Consider the following 24,213-nt stretch of genomic DNA (forward strand, 5'->3'; position numbering starts at 1 on the left):
CGCCTGGAAGAGTGGCCTCGCAGGAAGAGCAGGGCTGTGATCCGGGGCCCAGTAATGAATGGCCACGACCTCTGAACGTCTCTTGCCAATCTTGGGATCGGGAGGCTGCAGAACACACGCCAAACGGTCCATCCACAAATCCCCTTTCGCACCATCCTTGCTCGTCTTCTGGACGGTGCCCCTGCAGGACGAGGCAGGCTGCCCGTGGAGGGGGAATGGCTGAGCTTCCGGTCACCCAAGTGGGCCTCCCCTTCTACTCAGAGGCCTGTGCCTGCAGAGAGCCTGCAATGAGTCAGGAAATACGCATTTTGCCCCATCAAATGACAAGGTGGTGGGGGGGCAGGCCATATGGCTCCCCTGAGCATCTGTCTCCCGGGCCCCAAGGCCCTTCTGTCTCAGCCGCTAGGAAGAACAGAGGAGCCCTGCTGGAGCAGACCAGGGAGGGTCTCTGGAGGGTCAACAGCAGGGCAGAGGCGGAGGCCTTCACCTGATAAGCAGGGGAGAAGGGCCCTGCTGGAGCAGACCAGGGAGGGTCCGTCTAGTCCAGCTTCATTCTCAGGAAGTTTGGGGGAAGGGCCCTGGCTCAGCAGCAGAGCCTCTGCTTAGCATGGTGGTGAGTAGCTGACTCTAATACGAGAGTAAGTTTTGACTCCCCGCTCCTCCACGGGCAGCCAGTTGTGTGACCTTGGGCTAGTCACAGTTATGGCAGTTCCTGGAGAAATGCTCTTAGAGCTCCCTCAGCCCCAACTACCTCGCAGGGTGTCTGGCGTGAGAGGAAGGGAAAGGAAAACACCCCTTTGGGACTCCTTCGGGTAGTGAAAGCCCAGCTCTTCTTCAAAACACAGAAGAATAGAATTGGGAAGGGCCATGCTGGCTTCTAGCCCCGCCCCGCTCAATGGAAGATCAGCCTCAGACACGAAGACGGCCAGTGAGGGGGAGCCGCCCACCTCCTCAGGCAGCCCCTCCCACGGCTGAACTGCTCTGACTGAAATGTGCTCAACATGTAGTTTAAAGCCATCACTGCGGGTCCTCTCTCTCCTTTGCTGCCAACAGGAGACCTTCTCTGCCCTCTTCTACTTCCAGAGACTAATCCTGTCTGCTCTCAACCTCCTTTTCTCCAGGCTGAGCATTCCCCAAGTCCTTCCGCCTTACCTCACAGGGCTTGGTCCCCAGGCCCTGGATCATTCTCATCACTCTCCTCTGCCCCCTCTCCATTTTGTCCACGTCCTTTCTGAATGGGGCCTCCAGGACTGACCAATGAAGTCCACAGCATAGGGACTATGGCCTCTTGCGATTTCGATGTTGATGCAGCCCAAGACTGCATTCTCCTTCTTTTCCGCCGCATCACACTGTCTGCTCCTATTGAGCTTCCAGTCCACGAGTCCCCCAAGATCTCCTCCACACACAGGCTACCCAGAAGGGCCCCTCCCCTCCAGTATGCAGATTTCACATTTGTTTAGCCCAGATGTAGAACTCTGCACTTCTCTTTATTGAACTGCATCTTGTTCTCACGTGCCCCCTTTTCCAGATCTCACTTAGATCTTGCTGAACTTTATCTTCTGGCGAGTTCACCACTTCCCCCCAATTTGGGAGAAGACAGTCCTCTTCACACATTGGCCCACCAGTACCTCTGGAGGGCCAACAACTGGAGAACAAGTTCTACCCCAGGCGTAACTTAAAAACCTTTATTATGCATGATCTGATGAACCTCTCTCTTATTTGTCTCTTTTCTAAACCGAAAAGTCCCCGACTCTTCCTGAGGTTTTCCTCGTGGGGAAGGGGCTCCACCACCACCACACCCTGACCCTCTTGGCTGTCCTCCTTTTCCAAGGGAACCAAAGGCAAAGGCTTTCCCCACCCGTGCTGAGGGAACGGCCAGCAGATGACCCTGCGGAGGAGAGCAGGGGCCTGCACAAGGGAGGCATTCCCCACCCCCACCCCCAGAACTTTCTGTCCACGTCTTGCAATAGAGGCAATGCAATCGCCATTAAGTGCCTTTGTTTGGTGCAGCTGCTGGCTGAGACTGGCAGCAGGTCACGTGACCCTCTCAGGCAGCATCTGCTTGTCAAAGCCGTAGTGGATGTAGTGGTAGACCTCCTCAGCCTTCTGCTGGCTCACCCGGGTCCGGGCCGCCAGCTCGTGCGGGGAGCTAGGAAAGGGGGAAGAGAAGCAGCGGTGAGGCTCTGCAACGACATACACAGTCAGAGTCCAAATCACATCCCCCCCCCCTCCAGTCACTGGAGAGAGCCACAGTGAGACCACACTTGTGGTGGGGGAAGAGCTTGTGGGAGGAGTCCTGGCTCACTTCTTCAGGGGCAGCTAGACTGGGAGTGCCCCCGTCCTTCTCCCCGGCAGAAGGGAGGGATTTCAGATGCAGGCAAATGGCAAGAGCAGGTGAGAAAGCACTGGGTGCGAGATGCAGAAGGACATGGAGGCTTCCTTTACAGCAGCCAGTCCAAAAGGACGACCCGTCTGCTCTCCTTGCGTGTCTCTCACCAAGGGGACAACCAAGGCCAGCCTGCGGGGGGGGGGGGGGGAGGCCTGGAATTGGATCCCTGCTCTCACACACTCCCTTCCATGAAAGTCACGGAGCAGGGCAGCCCCCTCCATGCCCTTGCCCCAACGCAAACTCTGCCCCTCTTCTTCTCCACTTGCCCCAGTCGGGAAAGCAGGCAGGGGTTTCTGGGCCTTTCCCCACGAGAGGCTTTCTCCACTGAGGGCCAGGAGAAAGGGGGGGGGGTGATCATTCCAGGGGCCTGCTGGCAGACCTTCCCCGAGCCCCCTCCCCACTGCCTTCTCGGAGGGAAACAAAACTAGTTTGGAACACCCAGAATGCATCAGTGGCAATTGCCACCCACGGAGGTCAGGAGGGTGAGACAATCCCTTAAGAGACATTCAAGACCAGACCACTGGGCTAAGGGGGGGGGGGGTCTGCAGCCTTCCCTCTCTGGCTACAGCCATGGAGGCTTCCGGTTTCCCCCTCCTGCCCAGAGGCCCCTCATATGACCAGGCCTGTAGAAAAGAGCCAGAGTCCAGGAGCACCTTCAAGACTCACAAAAGGTGTGGAAGGGGAGTCACTGCTCACTTCTGCAGCAAACCAAGGATTCGCAAAATCTGGCCGGCCGTTCAGGGGCTGCTGGACCCTGGCTCCTTGCTACGGCTGCAGACAGACTCCCAGGGCCACCCACCTGGATCTACCAGGGACCGTACCTGTTTGCCACTTCCTTCACGGAGCGGAAGCAGTGGCACAAGGCCAGGGCCATCACGTAGCTGACGCAGGGCATGCTCAGGTAGAACTGGAGGGCCTCCTGCCTGGGCCCCTGCACCTCTGTGGGCCCCAGGATGGCCGCCTTCTTGCGCTGCTCCACCAGAGCCAGCTCTCTCAGCAGCTCGGCCGTTTCTTCCTGGCAGGAGCTGAAGAGCACCCGGATCCCCGCCCGGAGGAGTGCTGACAACACGCCGTCGTAGGGCTTGGATCTGTGGAAGCCCTTCGGGGCCTCTCCTGAAAGGGTGATGGGCAAGAATTAGATATTTCCAGGGAGTTGGGGGGGGGGGAGCTCCGAAAATCCAGTGTTCTTGTGTTCACACACCAGCTGCAACACTCTGCTTTGGATTCTGGCCTTGCATGACCTTGCTATGCAGCCCAGCTAGTATCACTTGCTGGTTAGAGATTCAAATGGGTTGGTCTGAAGGAGCACAACAAAATTTGAGTCCAATCAGGCACCTTTAAGACCAACAAAGATTTATTCAACTCATTTTTGTGTACAGGCACTCTTCCTCAGTCAATGGAACAGGGACCATAAGAGTAGTAGAGTTGGTTCTTAGATGTTGCTTTTCTCTACCTGAAGGAGTCTCCAAGCAGCTTCCAATCACCTTCCCTTTCCTCTCCCCACAACAGACACCCTGTGAGGTGGGTGAGGCTGAGAGAGCCCTGAGATTACTGAAGAAGAAGAAGAAGAGTTGGTTCTTAGATGCCGCTTTTCTCTACCCGAAGGAGGCTCAAAGCGGCTTACATTTGCCTTCCCTTTCCTCTCCCCACAACAGACACCCTGTGAGGGAGGGGAGGTTGAGAGAGCCCTAATATTACTGCTTGGTTGGAACAGCTTTATTGTTGTGGTGGGCCTAAGGTCACCCAGCTGGCTGCAAGTAGGGGAGGAGTGGGGAATCAAACCAAGCTCGAGAAGTTTTGTGCACGCGTGGCACAAAAGAGATTGAAAAGGAGGAGCAGGCCGCAGCTGAGAAAGCTGTGACACAGGAGGAATTCCTAGGCGAATGTACTGCTCCTCCACAGCCTGAGGTGGCCGAGGGAGTCCCGGTGCCCCCTGTGCCAATACAGCCACTCCCAGCTGGCTCAGAGGCTGCCGATCCCTGCGGCGTGAGAGCTGCCCCTGCCGAAGATGGGATCGCACAGCCAGCCACTGAGGATTGGTCTGCAGCTCCTCCTGCTCAGGCAACACAGAGTGGTCATAATACGTTCAGCAGCAAGAGTTCTTGAATACAGTGGGGGGGGGGGGGAACCAACAGAAATAAAAGCTCTTTATGGTTAAAAAACAATAAAAAACAAAAACAAAACAAAAAACCCCAAGCTCGCCAGATTAGAAGTCTACATCCTTACCACAGCAAATTAGTAGCAAAGTAGTTAATAGCATCACAACATCCTAAATATGCAGTATGGTAAATCCTTGCTAGAAAAGCAAGTCATTTGGGCCCAATTGTCATTCACAAAAACATTGGGGCAATAAGAATGTAAAGTTAGTGATTAATGGCAGTTTTCCAGTTGTGAAAAGATGTCATTAAAAGTGACTAATTGCCCCAATGCTTTTGTGAATGACAATTAGACCCAATGACTTGCTTTTCTAGCAAGGATTTACCATACTACATATTTAGGATGTTGTGATGCCATTAACCAATTTACTACTAATTTACTTTCTCCTTCTGTCTGTACTCTTAGGATTCCCGTTCCATTGTCTGAGGAAATATGCCTGCACAGGAAAGCTCACACTTTGAATAAACCTTTGTCGGTCTTAAAGATGCTTGCTGGGACTCAAATTCTGCTTGTTAGAGAGGCTCCCACCACTCCAGGCGGTTCTCCCTGTGTTAAGCTCTAGGTGTGAATGGTCATGCTCCCTGCCTCATTGATTCTTCACTGGGTCCTACCCCTCCTATTTTAGTTTTGCCATCGACCTGGGAAGCATTTCTGGGTCCTTGAAGCCAGGATCCCTCGTGCATTCACAACTGTCTTGCCCGCCCAAACCGTATCATGCTGGGTGGGGTTGGTCACTGTGGGCTGGTAAGGGGACCAGTCGTCCTTCTTTTCCCAAATGGAGTCTGGTTATTGGAAGCGACTGGAGATCCTCACACCACCCGTGCTTTCCCCCCTCTACGAGAAGCCTTGAGGGCAAATGAGAGGCTGCCGGGCTGTCGATGCCCCACTCTATAGATCAGGGGTACCCCTGCTATAGATCCTTACCGACCTCTCCTCAGCAGCTGACTGCCTGGCTGCTGTAGCTAACTGGCTGCGGGTGAAGGAACTGAACGTGAAGCCTGCAAGTGCTGTGGCTGGGGAGGCCTGAAGCCCTGCTGGACAGGGGGCTCGAGCTGCACGGACTTATCCCGTGCCATCTTCCTGGAAGCTCCGTGAGCAAGGCAGATGACGATTAATGTAAAGAAGCAGGCCAGCACGCTCCCTTTCCGGGGTCTGCTACACGACAGCAGGCCGAGGCACCCACCTGCCCTGGCTCTCTCCCTCTCGACGATCACGCAGATGCGGTCAAACTTGCTCTTGAGCTGCTGTACCCGCTGGGCCACTCGACTCCGGTGCGCCCCGTTCAGCAGCTCTGCTTGGCTCTGCCTCTCCACCGCCAGCCGGTTGCTAACGACGTAATCGCAGCTGCCCAGAGAGCACACCTGGACCTTGATGCCATGGACGGCCTTCAGGGAGGAAATGACGTCGGGCCCGGAGGAGATCTCTCGACTGTCCGCCAGAATGCAGAGGGGAGCTTGTTCCCCCAGGGCCAGCCGTGAAGAAGACGACAAAGAGGGACAGAGGGCATCCTGGGGCTCTGAAGACCCTCCTGGCTGGAAACATCACGGGAGAGCATCACTCACTATGCTCAGAGCAGGCAGTGCCTACAGCAGGGGTCTCCAACAAGGAACCATGGGGACCACGGCACCCAGCAGGCAGGCAGGGCTGGAAGGGGCTTTTGCCAAACAGGCTTCTGGTTAGCTATGGACATTGAAGGGCATCATGCTAAACAGAGCTTCTGCCAGAGAAGGTGAAGAGTGACTGTGAGAGTTATAGGCACCCTGCCTCCCTGACAGTCTCTAGCAGGACAGATGGGAGCGCAAAGTGAACGTGGCCTTCCAGGGTGCTGCCCCCCACTCCCCGCTTGCTTTTGAGATCCAGCATGGTGAAGCGATTAAAGAATAGCAGACTTTAATCTCAAGGTCTGGATCTGATTCCCCACTCTGCCGCCACTGTGCCAGCAGCTGGCCTGGAGATCTTCAGGAATAACAACAGACACCTGGAGAAAGCAGCCGGAAAGAAGGAAAGGAGAGAGGGAGGAACAAAGGAAGGAAAGAGGAACAAAAGAGTGAAAGGAAGGAAAGAAGGAAGGAAGGGAGAAAGAAAGTGAAGGGGAGGGGGGGAGGGAGGGGGGAAGGAGACTCTTTTGCACCACCCTCGGGAGAGTTGTGGGGTTGCCCCCTCCCAAGATCTCAGGCAGGAGGGGGTAGAGGCTGCACTGTGCGCCTTGGTGCTGGCCCGTGGCCCAAGCCTCTCCCTCCCTCCCAGCCACCCCACTCTAAGGCCTGGCTTCCCTTTGCAGAGTGGGCCAGCAGAGCAGGTGGGCTCTTCATCCTTCTGCAAGGAGAAGGAAGTGGGCAGGGGTGGGGCAGACCCGCCAGAGGCTCTCCATGGCCGCTCCCTACTGGGGGCCTAGACCCAGACGCCCAATCAAGCAGGGCATGAGTCATCCCTCACTCAATTGGAACTTTATCTTGATTTAAGATGCTTTCTAAATGATTTTAAATATGCTTTTCTTTGTGAACTATTTCAACCAGGTCTCTGCAGGGACAGCATATACATTTAGTAAACCAGCAAAGCATCTTGGGAACTCCTTCTCTGAAACATCCCAGGAGGACCCTGATCAGCCTGCTCCGAGGGGGGTTGTGTGGCTAGGGTGGGTTCCACCCTGCTTCGAGACAGAAGGGGGAAGGGTTCCCGCTTTCTTGGTCTCCAGCTCTGCTATTCTGACCTCATCACGGGCACTCAAGAGAGAGGGAAAGGACATACCTTCAGCAGACTTCTCCGGGGTTCAGATCTGCCAGCCCCTTTGCCCTGAGGTTGGAAGTCCAGTTCTTCTGCCAAGGAAGCTTTCAGGTCTAGCAGTACCTGAGCTCTGCTCTCTTGCGGTAACTGAGTCAGACTCTTTGGGCTGGAAATTCTGCGGTGCAGGAAACTCTCTGAAGCCCTTGGCAAGACTAAGCGAGAGCCCGCCTCAGCTGGTAGGTCCAGTGGCAACTCCACCAGGGGCTCGGAACTGGCCCTTCCTTCGTCTTCACTGGAATCGTCCAAAATCTGAATTCGGGAGGGCTTCTTTCGCAGCGTGCCCCGTGGCTTTTCTGCACAAGCCTCTTTCAGTTTTCTCCTGCGCCGGGTACAATATTGCTTTCTCCCGTCTGCAAAACTCTCCTCTTCTAACAGCTCAAAGTTGAGACAAATCTCCTCCCCTTCACTAGAGCTGCTTTTAGGGGGGCTCTCCTCCTCTTCCTCACATTCCCGGACACAGAAACTGTCCGCTATGTAGCTCTCATCCTGCTCTGGAACCTGGAAACAGAGTCAGGCCCAAGCAGTTACTTGCACTCCTCTTAAAATGACAAGCAGGACAATGTAGATCTGCAGGCCGCCCCCCCTGGCTATCCCAAGGGCCCGGGGCCATAGACTTCACTGGCTCTCCTGAACCAGCAGTTCATTACAGCTTTGTTTTATCGCCCCCTCCCAGCATGGGGCCACACTGGAAAAGACACTGCTGTTTTGTTCTTGGGTTCACAGCATCTCATTGGAATTTGGGAAGCTAATGCCTCTCATGCTATTAAGCAAAAGTCTGGTTTAACCTGGAGTTCTGGAACTTAAAAGAAAAAAATGAACAATGTGCATCACAGAAAGCCATCCAGAACTTTACAATGGACGCTTTTGCATTCTCTGGAATAGGAGGTCTATCTGGGGCTCCAAGCAGTGAGCTCCTGGTCTGCTGTGACGAGTCCTAAAGTCGCATCTAAATTGTCCGCTTGTCCTCTGAGAGAAGCACGGAAAGTAAAAACCGCACCTTGGGCCCCGCCAGGCCAATTCTGTGAGAGAAACCTGCCAGCCTTTAAATGGAGCCTCCAAGGAGATGCTGTGGATCAATTTCAACACCCTCTTCCCAGCCGGGTTCAGAAGGGGGATGGAACCCAGCAAATCCAGTGTCCCTCCCTCCTCATTCGGTGCCCTACCTGTGAGAAGATGGTTGCTGGGTCACATTGCTTGGGCACAGCCCTCTTGCTAACGGCTGGGCTGCGCACGGATTTTAGGTAAACGGCCTGCATCTCAGACTCTGGACAGAGAGGAAGAAAACCAGTCAGGTGGAGGGAGTCAGCATGTGCTGGCAGGGGCTCATGGGAATTATAGTTCACAGACATCTGGTGAGCCACAGTTTGGTGACCCCTGCTGCATGGTTTTCAAGGCAAGAGATAAGCAGAGGCCACTGGCTGCTTCTGCGTCCCAATCCGGGGCCCCCTTGGTGGCCTTCCCACCTGAGGCTGGCCCAGCTGAGCTCCTAAGAGCTGACCAAACGGGCCTCTGGTTAGACACCCTGCCCCCCACTGCTGGCTCCCACCCCAGTGCTAACCAGGGACCACCTCGCTGCTGAGGCCTGGCGAAACGGGGCTAGCCTGGGCCTTCCAGGGGATCCGCCAATGACCGGCTCCGGGTTGCACGTTTGGGCCCCCTCGGTGGTCTCCTACTAAGACATTAAGCAGGGCCAACTCGGCTTTCTTACAAAGGAGACTGGGTTTGTCTGGGCCACCCACATCACGCGGCCCTTGACAACACCCAAGTAAAGCCCTGAGAGTTCCTCCGCACCAACCGTTTAAGTCTTGCACAATCTGTGTCTCGTCATTCAGAAACTGATGGATGGAGGAGCTCAGCTCTTCCTGCTCCGAGTCCGTCTCGTCAGAAGAAACCTCCACGGCTCCCTCGTCAGAGAGTTCTGCCTCTTCATCAATGAACTGCTTGACGGCATTCTGCAGAAAGGCAACAAAGTTCCAGCCAGCTCCCGCTGCACTCTAGCAGAACAAGAGGCCTCCCAAGACACCTGCAGAAGTGAGCGGCGGCCCAAACAAGCTCCTCCCCGCCTAAATGATGTGAGTCTTGAAGGGGCTCCTGGACTCTGGCTCTTTCCTCCTGCTGCACCAGTGATCAGCGACTCACAAGAGCCCCTCCCCTGCCACAAATGCCTTTGGGTGCTGCTGGACTCTGGCTCTTTCCTCCTGCTGCACCAGTGATCAGCGACTCACAAGAGCCCCTCCCCTGCCACAAATGCCTTTGGGTGCTGCTGGACTCTGGCTCTTTCCTCCTGCTGCACCAGTGATCAGCGACTCACAAGAGCCCCTCCCCTGCCACAAATGCCTTTGGGTGCTGCTGGACTCTGGCTCTTTCCTCCTGCTGCACCAGTGATCAGCGACTCACAAGAGCCCCTCCCCTGCCACAAATGCCTTTGGGTGCTGCTGGACTCTGGCTCTTTTCTCTTGCTGCAGAAAGACTGCAAAAGTGAGCAGGGACTCACAGACTCTCTCTAGCCCTTTCCTACTGCTTGTCATGAACCCCTGGTTTCCATATTCTCCCCCCCCCCCAATGCTTCCCGGGCTCCCACCTGATTCTGGCATCACCACGGGGCTTGGAGCGCCACTCCTCCCCTTGGCCTCAGTTTGCATTTCAAAGGCTTCCCCTGGCTTCCCCAGCGCCTCGCTATCTCCCTTCTCCGGAGCCCAGAACAACGGATGGGGAAATTGCCTTAACACCATTCCACATCAAAGAACGCTGTGGTCCTACTTTCCTGTGTGAATGCCCAAATCCCCACCTAGGTTGCTTGATTGCCTTGCCCCTTTCCCTTGGCCCAGGTATCTATGTCCTGCCACCCCCTACTACGGCGTCCCTGTCAAAACCTGCTGTCTGTGAGCAGACATAATGTGTGGACTTTACTTCGCTGACTTTCCAAATGAAGACTTTTCACGTAAAGCCCGACAGTGATGTCTATGGAGTGAGTTTGCTGGGTCTCAACTGCTCGGTTCCTGACACTGCTGCAGACAGAAGGGCTGCCAGTCACCGTGGCCTGTGCCTTCCACGGAGCCAGGTGGGGAGGTTTCCTCCAGCAGAAAGGCCACTGAAGTGGCAGAAGGCACCTCAGCCCACAGGAAGGCTGCTGCCTTGGTCAGGGCCTCCTCCAAGGCTCAGGGCCAGTCCCTAAACCAGGGGTAGTCAAACTGCAGCCCTCCAGGTGTCCATGGACTACAATTCCCAGAAGCCCCTGCCAGCGAGTGCTGGCAGGGGCTTCTGGGAATTGTAGTCCATGGACATCTGGAGCACCGCAGTTTGACTACCCCTGCCCTAAACGCTTCCAGACACCCTGTGCGGGGAGGTCTGCCCTCCACTTCCCCATCTGGTGACTCACAGGCTGCTCTCCATTCTCCAGAATCAAACAAGCAGTGGGACATTCTCAGCCAAGGCTCACCTTGATTGTTCTGCTGCCAAAGGGCTTCTGCCTCTTCACACCTCTGCCCGGCTTCCTGCTCTCTGCAACACCAATTCCGTTTCCTTTTGTGGAATGGTCGGGGCTCTCGTCGCTGGACCAGTCCAGCTGGAGGAAAGCACAACGCTGGCATGAGGAAGCCGGCCCAGCAACTCCAAGCATTTAGCTGATGCTGTCTGGAGGGCTGGAAAGAAAGCGCCCTCCTTGGCCCTGGAGCCCCTCGCCGCCATGTTCCCTGCTACAGTCACCTCTAAACTGGATACCTGTAATCACTCTATGTGGGCCCACCACACTCATCCGTGCTCCGGAAACCGCAACTGGTCCAGAATGCAGTGACCAGGGCCTTCACAGGAACACTAGTATAGAGGGTCCCTATGCAGCCTGTGCTCCAGCAGCTGCACTGGCTCCCAGCGGAATTCCAGATACCAGTAAGGCCATATGTGGTCTGGGCCCAGTGTACCTAACTGCCTAGGCCCCCCGAAGAGTGTTACCCTCAGCCAGTTCCAACCAGCTGGCTATTCCTGGCCCCAAGGAATTACGTCTGGCCTCTACCAAGGCCAGGACATTTTCTGTCCTGGCCCTCACTTGGTGGAATGAGAGATCTGGTCCCTGTCAAAGCTAGCACAGTTCCGCAGGGCTTGTAAAACGGCGCTCTTCCACCATGCTTTGGGTTGGAGCCAGTGATCTGGTAACATCTATTGCCCCCCCCCAACCCCCTGATCAGAAATGGCCAATGGGAACATCTGGAATGAGCTGGTGTTAAGGACGGGACAACTGTTAGTTATGGTTTAAATGTTTTCATGATTAGTATAATCTTGAAAGGTTAATGTGATTCATTTTTAGGATAAATTAGATTTTGTATTGTTTATTTAATTATGATGTACAGTGCCCTGAGCTGCCTGGGACTGACATATCTACAGGGCTGACTTTTCCACTCCGGCCCCCAAAGAACAACAAGGTCATCTGACCCAAACCTGCTTAGTTTCTCTGGCCCCAAAGACATGAGGCTGGCTTCGACCAGGGCTAGGGCTTTTTGGCCTGGGCCCAGCTGGTGGAACGCTGTGCTGGAAGAGATCGGGGCCCTGAGGGACTTCAGCCTGTTCCACAGGGCCTGTAAGGCAGAGATGCTCCACCAGGCCTACGGTCGGGGCCCAGAGAGACCAACAAGAAGTGCCGGACTCAATGTTGAAATAGAGGGAAGATAAGCCTCTTCAAAGTTCAAAGGAAATGGGGGATGAGGTATGGATAAAAATGTTTTAATGCTGATAATCCATTGGCCACTGTGTGAGGCAGGAGGCTGGACTGGATGGGTCCTCCCTGGTCCCATCCAGCAGGGCTCTTCTGAGGTTCTTATCAGGGGAGGGCCTCAGCCTCCATGCCTGTTGTTGAGCCTTAAGAGTAAACAGTTGGCCCCTGTCTGAGACAGGACGCTTGACTGGATGGGGTCCTCCCTGGTCTCATTCTGAGGTTCTTATGCTTAAATATAAGCAAAAGCAGGAAACCTTTGTAGGAGGCAGTTGGGTTACTGGATGACCAAGGAATGAAGGGATTGCTCAAGGGAGACGGAAAGAGGAATGTGTGAAGCTGCAGAGAAACTTCATGGACTCTTCTGGAGCACTTTCAGAAGATGAATGAGCATTTGGAGAAGGGTGATCCCAGCAGACATTATATACTTGGGCTTTTGACAAAGGACCTGTCCCAGGACTTCTGCGTAAGCGAACCAGTACAAAAGAAAGAGCATGACCAGATGATAGAAAAATGGCCACATTAGGGAGCCAAACAAGTCTTTTTGCAGATTAAATTATTTCCAAAGGGTAAGGGAAAGTACCTAACCTTTTGGCTAAGCTAAGCAAAACATTTGACAGCAATTCTTTCTTCCCCAGCTACCAAAGCTACTTACTGCACTGAGTGGACGCCTCCGTTTTCTGACAATGTGAACTGGAGATTCAACCTCGGAGCTGGTATTAATCTTAGAGAAAGAAAAAAATAAATAAAAATGTTTATTAAATTCCAGAGATAAGTTTTGTTGAAGGCTTGGTTGCATTTAAATGGGAAGTCAATAACTCACATTTGGCGATATCAAAACATTTCTTTTCCTTTTACTTTTCCCGAGAAAAATCACATCATCTTCACTTCCGCTGCTGGCTCCGCCTGTGGAGGGAAAAACAGGGACATCAGCTGAAAGACATCCAGTTGGACATTTAACAAAGCAGCTCCTTATTGGCATACGAGGCCAGCAAAGCCAACGAAACAGTGAATTGTGTGGCCAAGATATGCATCTATATCTTTAGGATCATGATGAAGAAAGGGTAAGTACGAAGTCTCTTTATTATGTTAACAAATCTTCATCCTGAACAAAATGAATCCGGAGGAGCTAGTCCATGGACAAGAACGCCTCCATTCAGAGGACAGCTGCATGAGCAGGCCGTGGTCCCTCAGGCCGATCACTTAAGCAAGGAAAGCTAAGGCAGCCACTTTGAGCTGGCCTCCTTCTGAGAGCTCCTTTCTACGCTGCTGAGGAAATCTCTGGGAAACAAGGATTGACCGGAACCTGGCTCAGCTTTCAGCAATGTTTAAAGGAGGCATATTTGACCGGACTTCCCGTCAACAGCATCGAATACCCCCTCGGAGCTCTAAAAGTCCCTCCCCTGCTGGCCTCCGCCTGCAGGCAGCAGTGGCGGTTCAGTCCACACTATGCCTCATCCCTAACCCACCAACACGTTACCTGCGGCAGAAATCAGGATGGTGCCCTTTTGGTGTTTGTGCTCCCTGTTTTCTCTCCCTCGTGAAGCCAAACCGTCGATGCTGCAGGCTGAATTTGCCGGGGGGTTTCTAACCATGTTGGCTCTGGCTTGGCTTGGAACTGCTGCCTGGGGGCTTCCCAGCCTGTTCCCAAAGAAGCAACTCAGCTTGGCTCTTCTAGATACTCGGGAGTTCACCGTTTGTCGGCTGTTGGGTGTAGAAAATTCCCCTCTTCCAGAGCCTGGTGACCTGCAAAGTTTGTCTCCTGCAGGCGTCAAAGGAGAAGCCCCTGGAAGGACGTCTGCAGTCATCACTAGACCAGAGTCTCGGTTCGTCGTGGGTCCTTGCGTGGTGACCTTGGCCCTTCCCCAACAGCTTGGACTCCAGGCCAATGGGGAGCCCCTTGCTGATTTGCTCTCTGACAGAGGACCTTCAGTGACGCGACTCCCCTTATCTGACTTTGGGCCTTCTGGCTCCAAATCCTCCCCTTCAGACTCTTGGAAAGAAAATCCAAGATCAAAGTTAACGGAGAACAAATCCTGAGAGACGTCATACAGCAATTCCGGAGGCAGATCTGCTTCCGCTGCAGCGTCAACTGCTTCCAAAGCTTTGTCTTGACGCATCAAGAATGAATTAACAGGATCTCCCAGACCTTCTTTGATACACTCATTGGAAAGCTGCTGCTGCTGCTGCGGAAGGGTTTCCAGATCATCAGCTGGAGCCCCGGCGAGGCTGAACAAGCTCCGTGGCCCAGAGCATTCCCTCTCATCCCCAACCGAAAGACCGCTCCTCTCAGAAGCGAGCTCCCTTCCAAACAGGAGCTCAGTCCCGCCTTCTTCTTCTTCTTCTTTTTCAGGGCTCTTACTGCTGCCTGGCTGTTCACGGGAGGCCTCCCTCCCTCCCCCTGCACCCCTCCGCAAAGAGCTCTCCGACAGATCCCGTTTTGCCTCTGGCGACTTCCATCTTTGACTCCCAAGCTGCACGTCCTCATCAGGATCAAACACGTCATCCCAGATCAGGTCCTCGTTGTTACTCTCAACAGAGTCCTCAAGAACACAGCTACTGAAGGAAGAGGGTTCTGGGGAGCCAGGGAGCTCAGGGGTGCTCTGAGATGTCACGGGTGGCTTTTGGAATCCCGAGGAGGAGGAGGCCACTTTTGCCAGAGAACAGTTGTCCACACGCTCACTGGAAATGCATCCTTGCTTGGAGCCAGGCAGCTGGGCTTCACCTGCTATCTCGAAATCAAGGAGTGTGTTCAAAGATGGAGGGGACTGCGCCAGAAGCCGGGCTGCACTCAGCAGGACATCTCTTCTGCAAGAAGGGTCCTCCCCTGCAGAGGCCACAGGATGCTCAAGTGAATCCTTCTCCAACCCAGGGAGGTAAAACATTGAAGACAAAAGCAGCAAGTTACTGTCTTCTGAGAAGCAGCCAGAGTCAGAGTCTACACTGAGGCCATCCCCTGCCCTGCAGCCTTTCACGGTCCCTCCACAGTCCCTCACAGCAGCACTTTGGCCAAGAGTGCTTGTCCCGCCAGGGCCCTGGCTTCCCTCCGGCCAAACTTGAGGACCTTGAGGGTCTTCATCCAACAGAAGCACAAGATCAGAGCAGCTGCTGCTCTCTTTGCGGTCACCCTCAACACTTGGTGCTTGAGGTGCTTTCGTAGAATTGACTTTGCCGGCGGCTTTGAAAAGAGACAGGCCTTCTGCATCCAGATCCTGCGAGGAGGATGAGGAGGAGGAGAAGCACTCTGCTTTGGATGCTGCTGCCAGGGCTTTTCGGGACACGGAAGCCTTTTTAGCCGCTACGGAATCCAGAATGCTTTTATTCCTCTTCAGGACTGAGGCATCAACATCTTCCCCGTGAAAATAAGGCTGGATTCTCAGTTCATAGCTACAATCCCCCTAGTTCCAAATGGAAAGAAAAACATCAGTTTGTTGACATGGTGGCATTTAAAGGTATTGGCCATCGTGCCCCTCCCAACTGCAGTCGCCGGGCAGTTCTGTTCCTGCTTCACGGCAGGCAGACAAAAGACATAACTTGTCTAGAAACATTCCCTCAGCCCCAGTCCTCTGCGACCCAGAGAAGAACTCCCCAAGCCCGACTCTCATGCATTCTGCAATGAAAACCAAAAGCTGAACCAAGACTTGACAGACAACTGGGGTCCCATCCAACGCTAAGCGCTGTACATCTGACACGGAAGATCCGAGGCCAATGGAATGAGACCAGTTATGAGGTTGGAACAGCTGATTGGAATAGAGACAGTTTTTGCTGTCATTGGTAGGACTGTGGTTATTTGAATGTGAATTGCATGGGATATGTGGGTTTTAACATCGCATGGGGTTTTATGGGGTATATTGCTTATGGGTTTTTGTAAGCTGCCTCAAGTTGACCTTGTCAGGAGAGCCGGGATATGTATCAAATTATAAATAAATAAATAACCAGTTGTGAGGCAAAGCACCCTGATTTCCCCCCAGGGCAGGAGTGGCCAAACTGTAGCTTGTCAGATGTCCTTGGACTGCAGTTACCATGAGCCCCTTCTGGTAGTCCTGCTGGCCCAGGTTCAAAACTGTATCAGGAAAACTCACTGGGTAACCCTTGGTTGGGCCAGTCACACATTTTCAAACTAACCTACCTCACAGGGTTGTTATGAGGATAAGCTGCTTTGGAGGAACAGGCATAATACAAATTAAGTATGCTGGGGGGGCGGAATTCAGTCACTTTTTGTCTGCCAAGTTGGCAGATTGTCTTTTTTTCATGCCTTGACTGGAAAGAATCCACAGTTCTATGTGTTTTTTTATCCAAATTTGAATGAGCAGCGCTTTCCAAAAAGATAAAAATGGGAAGTCTTCTCAGAATAGTAAAAAGATCTAAGAGGCATTTTCCTTCATTGTCTCATTAGACAACTTTGAAGGACCTTTAGGATGCTTTAGGATGCTTTGAAGGACCTTTAGGATGCTTAGGGCTGATCCTGCGTTGAGCAGGGGGTTAGACTAGATCAGTGGTCCCCAACCTTTTTATCACCGGGGACCGGTCAACGCTTGACAATTTTACTGAGGCCCGGGGAAGGATAGTCTTTTGCCGAGGGACATCGCCACCACCAGCTGAGCCCCTGCTCCACTTGCTTTCCTGACAGTGCCCCTGACTTCCCATCTCCCGCTGGGGGGCGCTGCCAGCAGCAGCTGCGCAGTGCCATGCCAAGGGGGAGCCCCAGCCATGGCAGCCGCTGGAAAGCACCAAAGGTGAAACAGTGGCAGAGTGGCAGGGCAGCCCCTGAAGCAGCAGCCAGGGAGGAGGATGAGAAGGAGCCGCGGCCCAGTACCGACTGATCTACGGACCACTACCGGTCTCCGGACCGGGGGTTGGGGACCACTGGACTAGATGGCCTGAATGGCCCCTTCCAACTCTATGATTCTATGACCTCGTCTGTCTGAAAATCTCCCTCCATAAAAGCCCCCTCAAAATTTGCTCAAGAGAAAACCCAGTACATTTCTTCCAGCTGACTTCCCCGAGGTAGGGGCTGCCCTACTTCAGGCTTACCTGGAAGGAAAAGCCTCTTTTCTTCTCAGATTAATGCTGTAAGCTTAAGTAAGTACTGCAAGCCGCATTAACACTTGAGAGTCTGACTGGAGGCTCTCAGGCAACCGGCAGTCATTTTGGCAGTATTAACATTTGAGAGACTCACTGCGTGCTCTCAAGGGCCAGCATTTTGAGAGAGGGAGCATAAAGTTCAGTCTCCCCACACTTTCCAGCCCATGAATAATTCCATCCCACCCACAATCATCTCCTCTAAACTGAAGACTCCTCATCACAGTTGCTTCTCTGCACTTTTTTCCTGCTCTGCGATGCCCTTTTGGAGATGCGGGGACCAGAGCTTGCCAGATTAGGAGCCACGACACCAAGCTGGCTCAACGACCGTCTAGTGATTCCTACTGAAAGGCATGGATACCGGCTGGCTCCAAAGGCCCCGGAAGCAGCTGTTCCCCCAGAGGCCTTCCTTCCCAACCCGCTCTCCCTCCCGAGTGTTCTGGCTCCCTGAGGAGGCTGACCTACCTCTTCATATCTCATCTGCTCTATCATTTCCATAATGCTAACGAAGTTGCAGCAGCGATCCGAGTGATCCACCAAGTGAGTCGGGAAAGGGCGGTTCTGCCAAAGTCTCCATTCTGCCAGAGAGAGCTCATAGGTGCCCGTAGCTGGCAAGTCCTGGCACGCCAAACACAGAGCGACAATCAGTTCTGAGCTGGCAAGAGACAAACAACCTCAAGTTTCAGGTGAGTGGAAAGAAAAAGCCATGCTAAACGTTTCTGAGATGTTTCTGTTTCCACGTGGCAGCACCGGACCGCCAGAGAAAAGGGCTCGGGCATTTTAACTCCCTGCCAGGCAGACAACGGTGGTCTGGGATGCCCACCAGCATTTATCGTGGGGGTCTCAAAGGGTCGGGAATTCTCAGAGCAGTCTTCCCTGTAAGACTACAAAGGTTCAAAATCAACAAGAGCCATTCATTTTTCTGGATCATTTTTGCTGCTGCTCATTTTCAAACTCCTGTTTAAGATGCATTCAGCCATTAACCAGGCTCAGAGGCGTCCCAGGAAGCACTTGGGACTGACACACAGAAAGGAAGGCCATTTCACCCACCACTTGCTCTCGACGGTAGCCCCATAATCTAAACCTCTCCTCCCTGGTCGCGGGACAGACCGGCTTCCTCAAGTCACAATGATTCACCCAAGTTCCACTCACCGCTTTCTCCTGCCCACCTTCTAGTGTTTCAAAGCTGTGTTGAGGCATGACGGGCTGTTTGATTCCATCCTCTGCTCTCACTCGATAGGACTTCTCCCACACGGAAAGCTCTTCCGCTGTGAGATACCAACTTTCGGAGGCTGCAGTTTGCTTTGCACCTGTGAGACGGGGGAAGAAGAGAAGTGAAAATTGGTTTTGGAACATTTTTGTTTTGGATAAAGCATCTGTGTTGCAGTAATAGGGCTCTGAAGAGAAGCCAGCCAGAGGGAAGAGCAATCCCTGCTTCTGGAATGACTGACCCCTGAGCACCTCCATCTTCTGAATCCCAGAGTGAGCATGCCACATCCTCCATGCTGTGGCAGAACTCGAAAGGCTCCCACGTGCCTCCTTTTGTATAGCTTGAGGGAGCCGTTCCCAAAGGGATGCTCCCTACTGGTGACGTCTCCTCAGAGCTTTGGGAGCCTCTCCTACTGTGGGGAAGAGGAGGAGAATCGGGACCAGCTCTTTGCTTTGAAGAACAAAGGCTGTGGCGAGGAAGCAAAGAGGCAGCCAGAAACACTTCAGCAGGCTCCAGACTGGGGATCAGACTGGGCCTTAGAGGAACCAAGCCTGAGGCGTGAATAAAAAAGCAGCACCCAAGAAAATTCACTTTACAGTAGCAAGGATTTGGAACATCCAGGATCCTTAAGGGAGCGGCAGCAGGAGGGGGGCCTGCTGGGTGTGAATACGGATCCCACCAGCTCAGCCTCCTCTTGGTCACCAGGGCCACCAGGGGAAGCTCACAAGCAATGCATGGCATTGACCCCTGGAAACAGCTATCCAGGGGGACCCTGCCTTCAACCCCAAACTGCCTCCAACCCACACCTGAATCCCACTAATCAAGTATCTTTTGTGTTCATAAAAACACTACCTTTTTCTGCCACAAATATACTGCCAGCCAATGTCAATGAGTAAGTTTCCTGGGGAGTGGGGGGCAAAGCACCTTGGTGTCGACACCAAATGTTTGGAATTTAAAAGTTACATAAAGTTTATTTACATTTCTGCTATTTGTATGCATGTTCTATGTTGTAGCTGATGCCCTCTGCCCTGAGCATTTAGGGAAGGATGAGACAGACAGACAGACAGCCACGACCCCCACGGCATCGTACCAGCGCCAGAGTAACCGGGAAGCCACTTGGGCAGGGGGACATCAGCTCTTTCTCCGGCGGGGCTGGGTGGGGAAGCATCTTGCTCGCTCTCTGGCGCTGTGATGAGCATCCTATGCATCTTGGGATGTATGCCTTCCGGGATCATCCGTGGGCTGTGCTGGTACAAGCGGAGCACTTTGTTTTCAGAAATGGCTCTGAGGAGGCTCCTTTTATTGGACTGGCTTTGGTTGTAGGTCTGAAACAGAAAGGCATCTGGGAGTCGCTCAACTGGTCCCGCGCCCACAGTCCTCGTGGATAGAATTAAGGGGGCATCTCACACAGACAAGCAATGGCAGGGTTTTTTGAGAACGACCACGGAGTTTTAATAACTTACTTACCTCCTGGCTCCCTTCACAACAAAAGTGCTTTCTGAGTCAACCCAGCGACTATCTTAATCTTGTCTTCACTGGGCAGGCTCACAGGTGACTGTGCCGAATAAGATTCAGGTGAGTGGCCATGTTGGTCTGAAGCAGCGGCACCTTGAAGACCAACCCAGTTTTATTCTGGGCAGACCCTCCTGTGTAGGTGCCCTTGGACTCAAGCTTTGTCCTGTCCAATAAAGCCCTTGCAGCTCTCATGCACCTTTAGGGCAGGCGGAGCAAACTCGCCAATGTTAATGTTGTCAGAACCAGCCAAGTGCTTTATGTGTTGCATTTCCCTCCCCTGCTTCTCCCGCTGAGATCAGGATTGCCTTCCCTTCCCCCGTGTTATGAGCCCAATGAGGCTCAGAGAGACAGACTGGACTGCAGCCCTCAGCAAGCCCACTCAGCTGCCTTTTGACATCTCAGCTCAGGATTGCCTTCCTCAAGAACGCTAAGTGCGAGACAGGTCAATAGTTATCAGGCTCCTGTGGGTCCAGTGATGGTTTTCTGCCTCCCATTGAGAAGAGATCCCAATGATGAAATAATGGTCTATGTTGTCTTTATTTAAGCTGACCCACTGCTCTGCCAGTCACGGAGCACATCCAAACCTACAGAAACATTATTGGTCTTTGGATGCCTCTTTCAGTTTCTCAGCTCCCCCTCTCCCCCCTAAAAGAACAAGATTTAGGATTTGGAGAATGTGACTGTGAAAGAGGGAAGGATCACATTTACATCCATTCCCATGTCGGCCTCGCTGCTGGGTGTGCTAAATGAGGGGAGAAACCTTGTCTGCTTCCTTGGCTTACTCGTTCTTCCCGTCCTTCCGAAAGGATGACCACGATTCGGCCTTGCCGCTTGCGTCCAGTTCGGCCCATTCGCTGGACAAGGCGGATTGGACTTTTCTGGGCATCAAAGCAGACAATGAGGTCCACTTCTCCAATGTCCAGCCCTTCTTCCCCGATGCAGGTGGAGACCAATGTGTTGTAGCCGCCCACACGGAACTGTTTCACTACCTAAAAGAAAAGAAAAAAGAAAAGGATTGAACCATCTGTCATTTACAGGAATCTCTTGCACTTTGTGTTTGTTCTGTCCATGTGCACCTATTTCCCTGCCTGGGTAGTACCAGCAGGTGCCCACTGACACCTGTCCCAGAGCCCATCAAGTTTTTTAGGAGGTGGAGATTTTTAAAGAGCTGCTTCAGCAGTCACTGCCACCTCAGCGTCATTCTAGAAGATTTGATATTTATTCTTAAATTTAAATGCTGCCGCTCCCAGATCAGCCTGCCTGTGGTGGCTCACATGATATCGCTAAGAACATAAAAACCAATACATAAAGCCCACCTCCCCAACCACCATGCCAGCTTTACCAGCTGCAAAATTGGTGTTGTAGATATGTACATCAGTGGTCCGCAACCTTTTAAGACTGCGGACCGGTGGGGGGAGGGCGATCCGGCAGCCGCGCATACGACGCATGTGCAGCATGTCTGCACATGCGCGTTTACACCATGCGTGGCCGCAAACATGCATGCGCGGCAATTGCACGCAATTGCGGCAGGTCTGCCTGTCTGAACTGTCCCAAGCCTGTCTGCAGAGAGGAGCACTCCATAAATTCAATACATAGTCGTTCTAATAGTAGCGCTGCCATGAAATGGTTGCTGTGTGGCAAGACAGGATGTGAAGGACAAACGCAAAAGGCAGGCATTTTAAACAACGCTTTTAAAGAATTCTAGCCAAGCATCCTCCTATGCTGGAGGCAGCTGTGTACACGGGGATGCTTCCTACACAGAGACAGGTATCTTCCAAGCTCTTCTGAAGCAGACAGTAGCCAAGACCAAAACCCAGCTCAGTATGACGGTTAAGAGCAGCTGATTCTAATCTGTAGGTCCAAGTTTGATTCCCCCACTCCTCCTCCAGTCAGCCTGCTGGGTGGCCTTGGGCCAGTCACAGTTCTCTCTAAGCTCTCTCAGCCCCACAAGCTGCCTGTTGTGGGGAGAGGCAGGGAAAGAGATGGAAAGCTGCTGCTTTGAGACTCCTCGGGGCAGAGAAAAGCTGGGTACAAAAACCAACTCTGTTTTCTTCTTCTTCCATTTGGAGAAGAGAGGCTTTAGGGCAGAAGCACATGGGTGCCAGGAAATCAACTGGCAGGCACCAAGATACCCAGAGGACGCCCACACCCAAACCCACCAATGTGCGTATTAATTTCTGTGGATTTACAGTGCATGTTGGTCTTTATGTATATCAGGAGAGACTAATTTTGACATTTTAGTAATTCAGAAATATTACAGGTCTAAACAGCAGCGGCAGTTTTCGGCCACCAGGGATGATGTGGATAACTGTGTTCAGGGTCAAAATTCAGGTTTCTTTAAACAGACTCGGCCTCATGCACCTGCTAACCCATCCTCATTCGAAATGAGTGACACAGCCTGACAAGCAGCACTCCCTTGGCACTCGGACGCCTTGGAAGGAGAGCTCTCAGCCCTGCCAGGCAGCCTGTCTCCTTACCTCCAGCTGCTCCTTATGCGAAAAGCCTTTTGAGCTCTTCCCTGTGGAGTGACCCACAAAGGTCATGACCCGCACGGCTGGGTGGTGCCGACTCAGCATCTCCGCAATCTCGTGAACGCTGTCCCGGAAAGAGGAGAAGACCATGACTCGGGTATCGGCAGGCTTGCTTTCAGCGGGCCTCTGGTCTATTTAATAGAGGGGGGAAATAAAACAAACGACCGCATGACAAGAGATTCTGAGCACCAGCTGCAAAGCTGCAAAGCCCAATCGCTTCTCTGTAAAAGGCTGCAGGCCTTGTGGTCCACGGGCCACTCACATTATTAGGCCCATTATGGGAATTTTATTAATTGAATTTGTTTCCCACTTCTCCCAGACTAGCTGGCTGGTGGCCGGTTGCAGAATGAAACCCCACAATAAAAGCCACCCTTTCCTGGTCATGCAGGAGGCCTCAGGATGGACAAGAGTTCTGGGGATGGCTGTACACCCCCCCCCCCAAAAAAAAGGAGCCTGGCTCTTAGCTTGAGAGTGCTGCTGGACATACACCTCCGAATGGACAAGCAGACGGCCGCTGTGGCAAGGACCATCTTTTACCAGCTTTGGCTGCTGAGCCCGCTAGAGCCTTTCCTGGGCCAAAAAGTTCTTGTTGCTATGGTGCAGGCCCTGGCAGCATCTAGATTACCCAACTTCAATGTACTTCACATGAGGGTGCCGTTGGTGCAGAACCCTGCAGCCAGAATATCAACCGTATGATTCCATTCTTGTTCCTGATTAATTTGCAGGTCCAATTCAAAATTCTGATATTGTCATTGAAACCCCTCTATGGCTTGGAACCAACATACCATAAGGACTGTTTGCTCCCATATGAACCCCTCCCCCGGTCCTTCAGTCACTTTTAGGGGTCCTGCTTCAGGTGCCCCCATCATTTCAAGGCAGATGGATGACTACACAAGGAAGGTCTTTCAAATCTCAGTCCTTTTAACTGCCTGGGACCTTTAGCATACAAAATAAGCCCATTATTTTAACCCCTACCTTACACAGACCCGCAACTTATACCACCCTGAGCCGGTTTGCTGGATAGGGAGGGAGGGGAGAGTGAGAGTGAGAGTGAGAGTGAGAGTGAGAGTGAGAGTGAGAGAAAGAAAGAAAGAAAGAAAGAAAGAAAGAAAGAAAGAAAGAAAGAAAGAAAGAAAGAAAGAAAGAAAGAAAGAAAGAAAGAAAGAAAGAAAGAAAGAAGAAAGAAAGAAGAAAGAAAGAAAGAAAGAAAGAAAGAAGGAAGGAAGGAAGGAAGGAAGGAAGGAAGGAAGGAAGGAAGGAAGGAAGGAAGGAAGGAAGGAAGGAAAGAAAGAAAGAAAGAAAGAAAGAAAGAAAGAAAGAAAGAAAGAAAGAAAGAAAGAAAGAAAGAAAGAAAGAAAGAAAGAAACCACCACCCCCACCAAATGTACATCTCCAACTAAGCAGGTGAGAAGGGAATCTGAACAGGAAAGTGTGAAAAGGAAGAAGGAAGGAGAATGCAGGACACGTAAACAATTTCCACCACCTTGTGGGTTGGAGAATGTAAAACACTACAAATTAACAATTTCAGACCAAATAATTTTATTCCCATCCAAGGCCTACCTCCATGTTCCTTCCAGGATCTGAAGTGCTCTACAACAACCTCTTCTAATTTTTTTAACTTTGGGTGACTATAGATGAACGGTTTCAATTCTTCCTTTCCTGCAACCCCAAAAGTTCATTAAAAAAAAATCACATTTCTAAGCAAATGCAACGTTAAATATTTTCATTCAGTTCACAATAAGAATATTTAACATCTCAGTCAGAAAACTCAGAAACGATAAAATGGTCCGATATATTTGAGGATTCTTTTTTTTTTAAGAAAAAGAACGTTAAAGGGACACAT

General features: G+C 52.4%; 1 protein-coding gene across 3 annotated transcripts in view; it reads right to left on the reverse strand.

The window, feature by feature from the left end:
• Positions 1–1,671: 1,671 nt before the first annotated feature.
• Positions 1,672–24,213, reverse strand: part of FANCM (FA complementation group M) — a 54,988-nt gene continuing 32,446 nt past the window's right edge. For 2 of the 3 annotated variants that reach the window (XM_077324143.1, XM_077324144.1), the window contains 16 exons: positions 23,931–24,029; positions 22,317–22,501; positions 20,622–20,828; positions 19,415–19,649; positions 18,267–18,424; positions 17,580–17,732; positions 13,513–15,430; positions 12,856–12,938; positions 12,688–12,756; positions 10,770–10,895; positions 9,126–9,282; positions 8,494–8,594; positions 7,295–7,828; positions 5,730–6,078; positions 3,211–3,502; positions 1,672–2,149 (listed from right to left, as the gene is read on the reverse strand). In XM_077324143.1, coding sequence (XP_077180258.1) covers positions 2,035–2,149; positions 3,211–3,502; positions 5,730–6,078; positions 7,295–7,828; positions 8,494–8,594; positions 9,126–9,282; positions 10,770–10,895; positions 12,688–12,756; positions 12,856–12,938; positions 13,513–15,430; positions 17,580–17,732; positions 18,267–18,424; positions 19,415–19,649; positions 20,622–20,828; positions 22,317–22,501; positions 23,931–24,029 — 4,781 coding nt within the window. In that variant the 3' untranslated portion in view covers positions 1,672–2,034. The remainder of the gene's footprint in view (positions 2,150–3,210; positions 3,503–5,729; positions 6,079–7,294; positions 7,829–8,493; positions 8,595–9,125; positions 9,283–10,769; positions 10,896–12,687; positions 12,757–12,855; positions 12,939–13,512; positions 15,431–17,579; positions 17,733–18,266; positions 18,425–19,414; positions 19,650–20,621; positions 20,829–22,316; positions 22,502–23,930; positions 24,030–24,213) is intronic. The other variant, XM_077324145.1, reaches the window with a different exon arrangement.

This window comes from Paroedura picta, chromosome 2, assembly GCF_049243985.1.
Source record: "Paroedura picta isolate Pp20150507F chromosome 2, Ppicta_v3.0, whole genome shotgun sequence".
NCBI lineage: Eukaryota > Metazoa > Chordata > Lepidosauria > Squamata > Gekkonidae > Paroedura > Paroedura picta.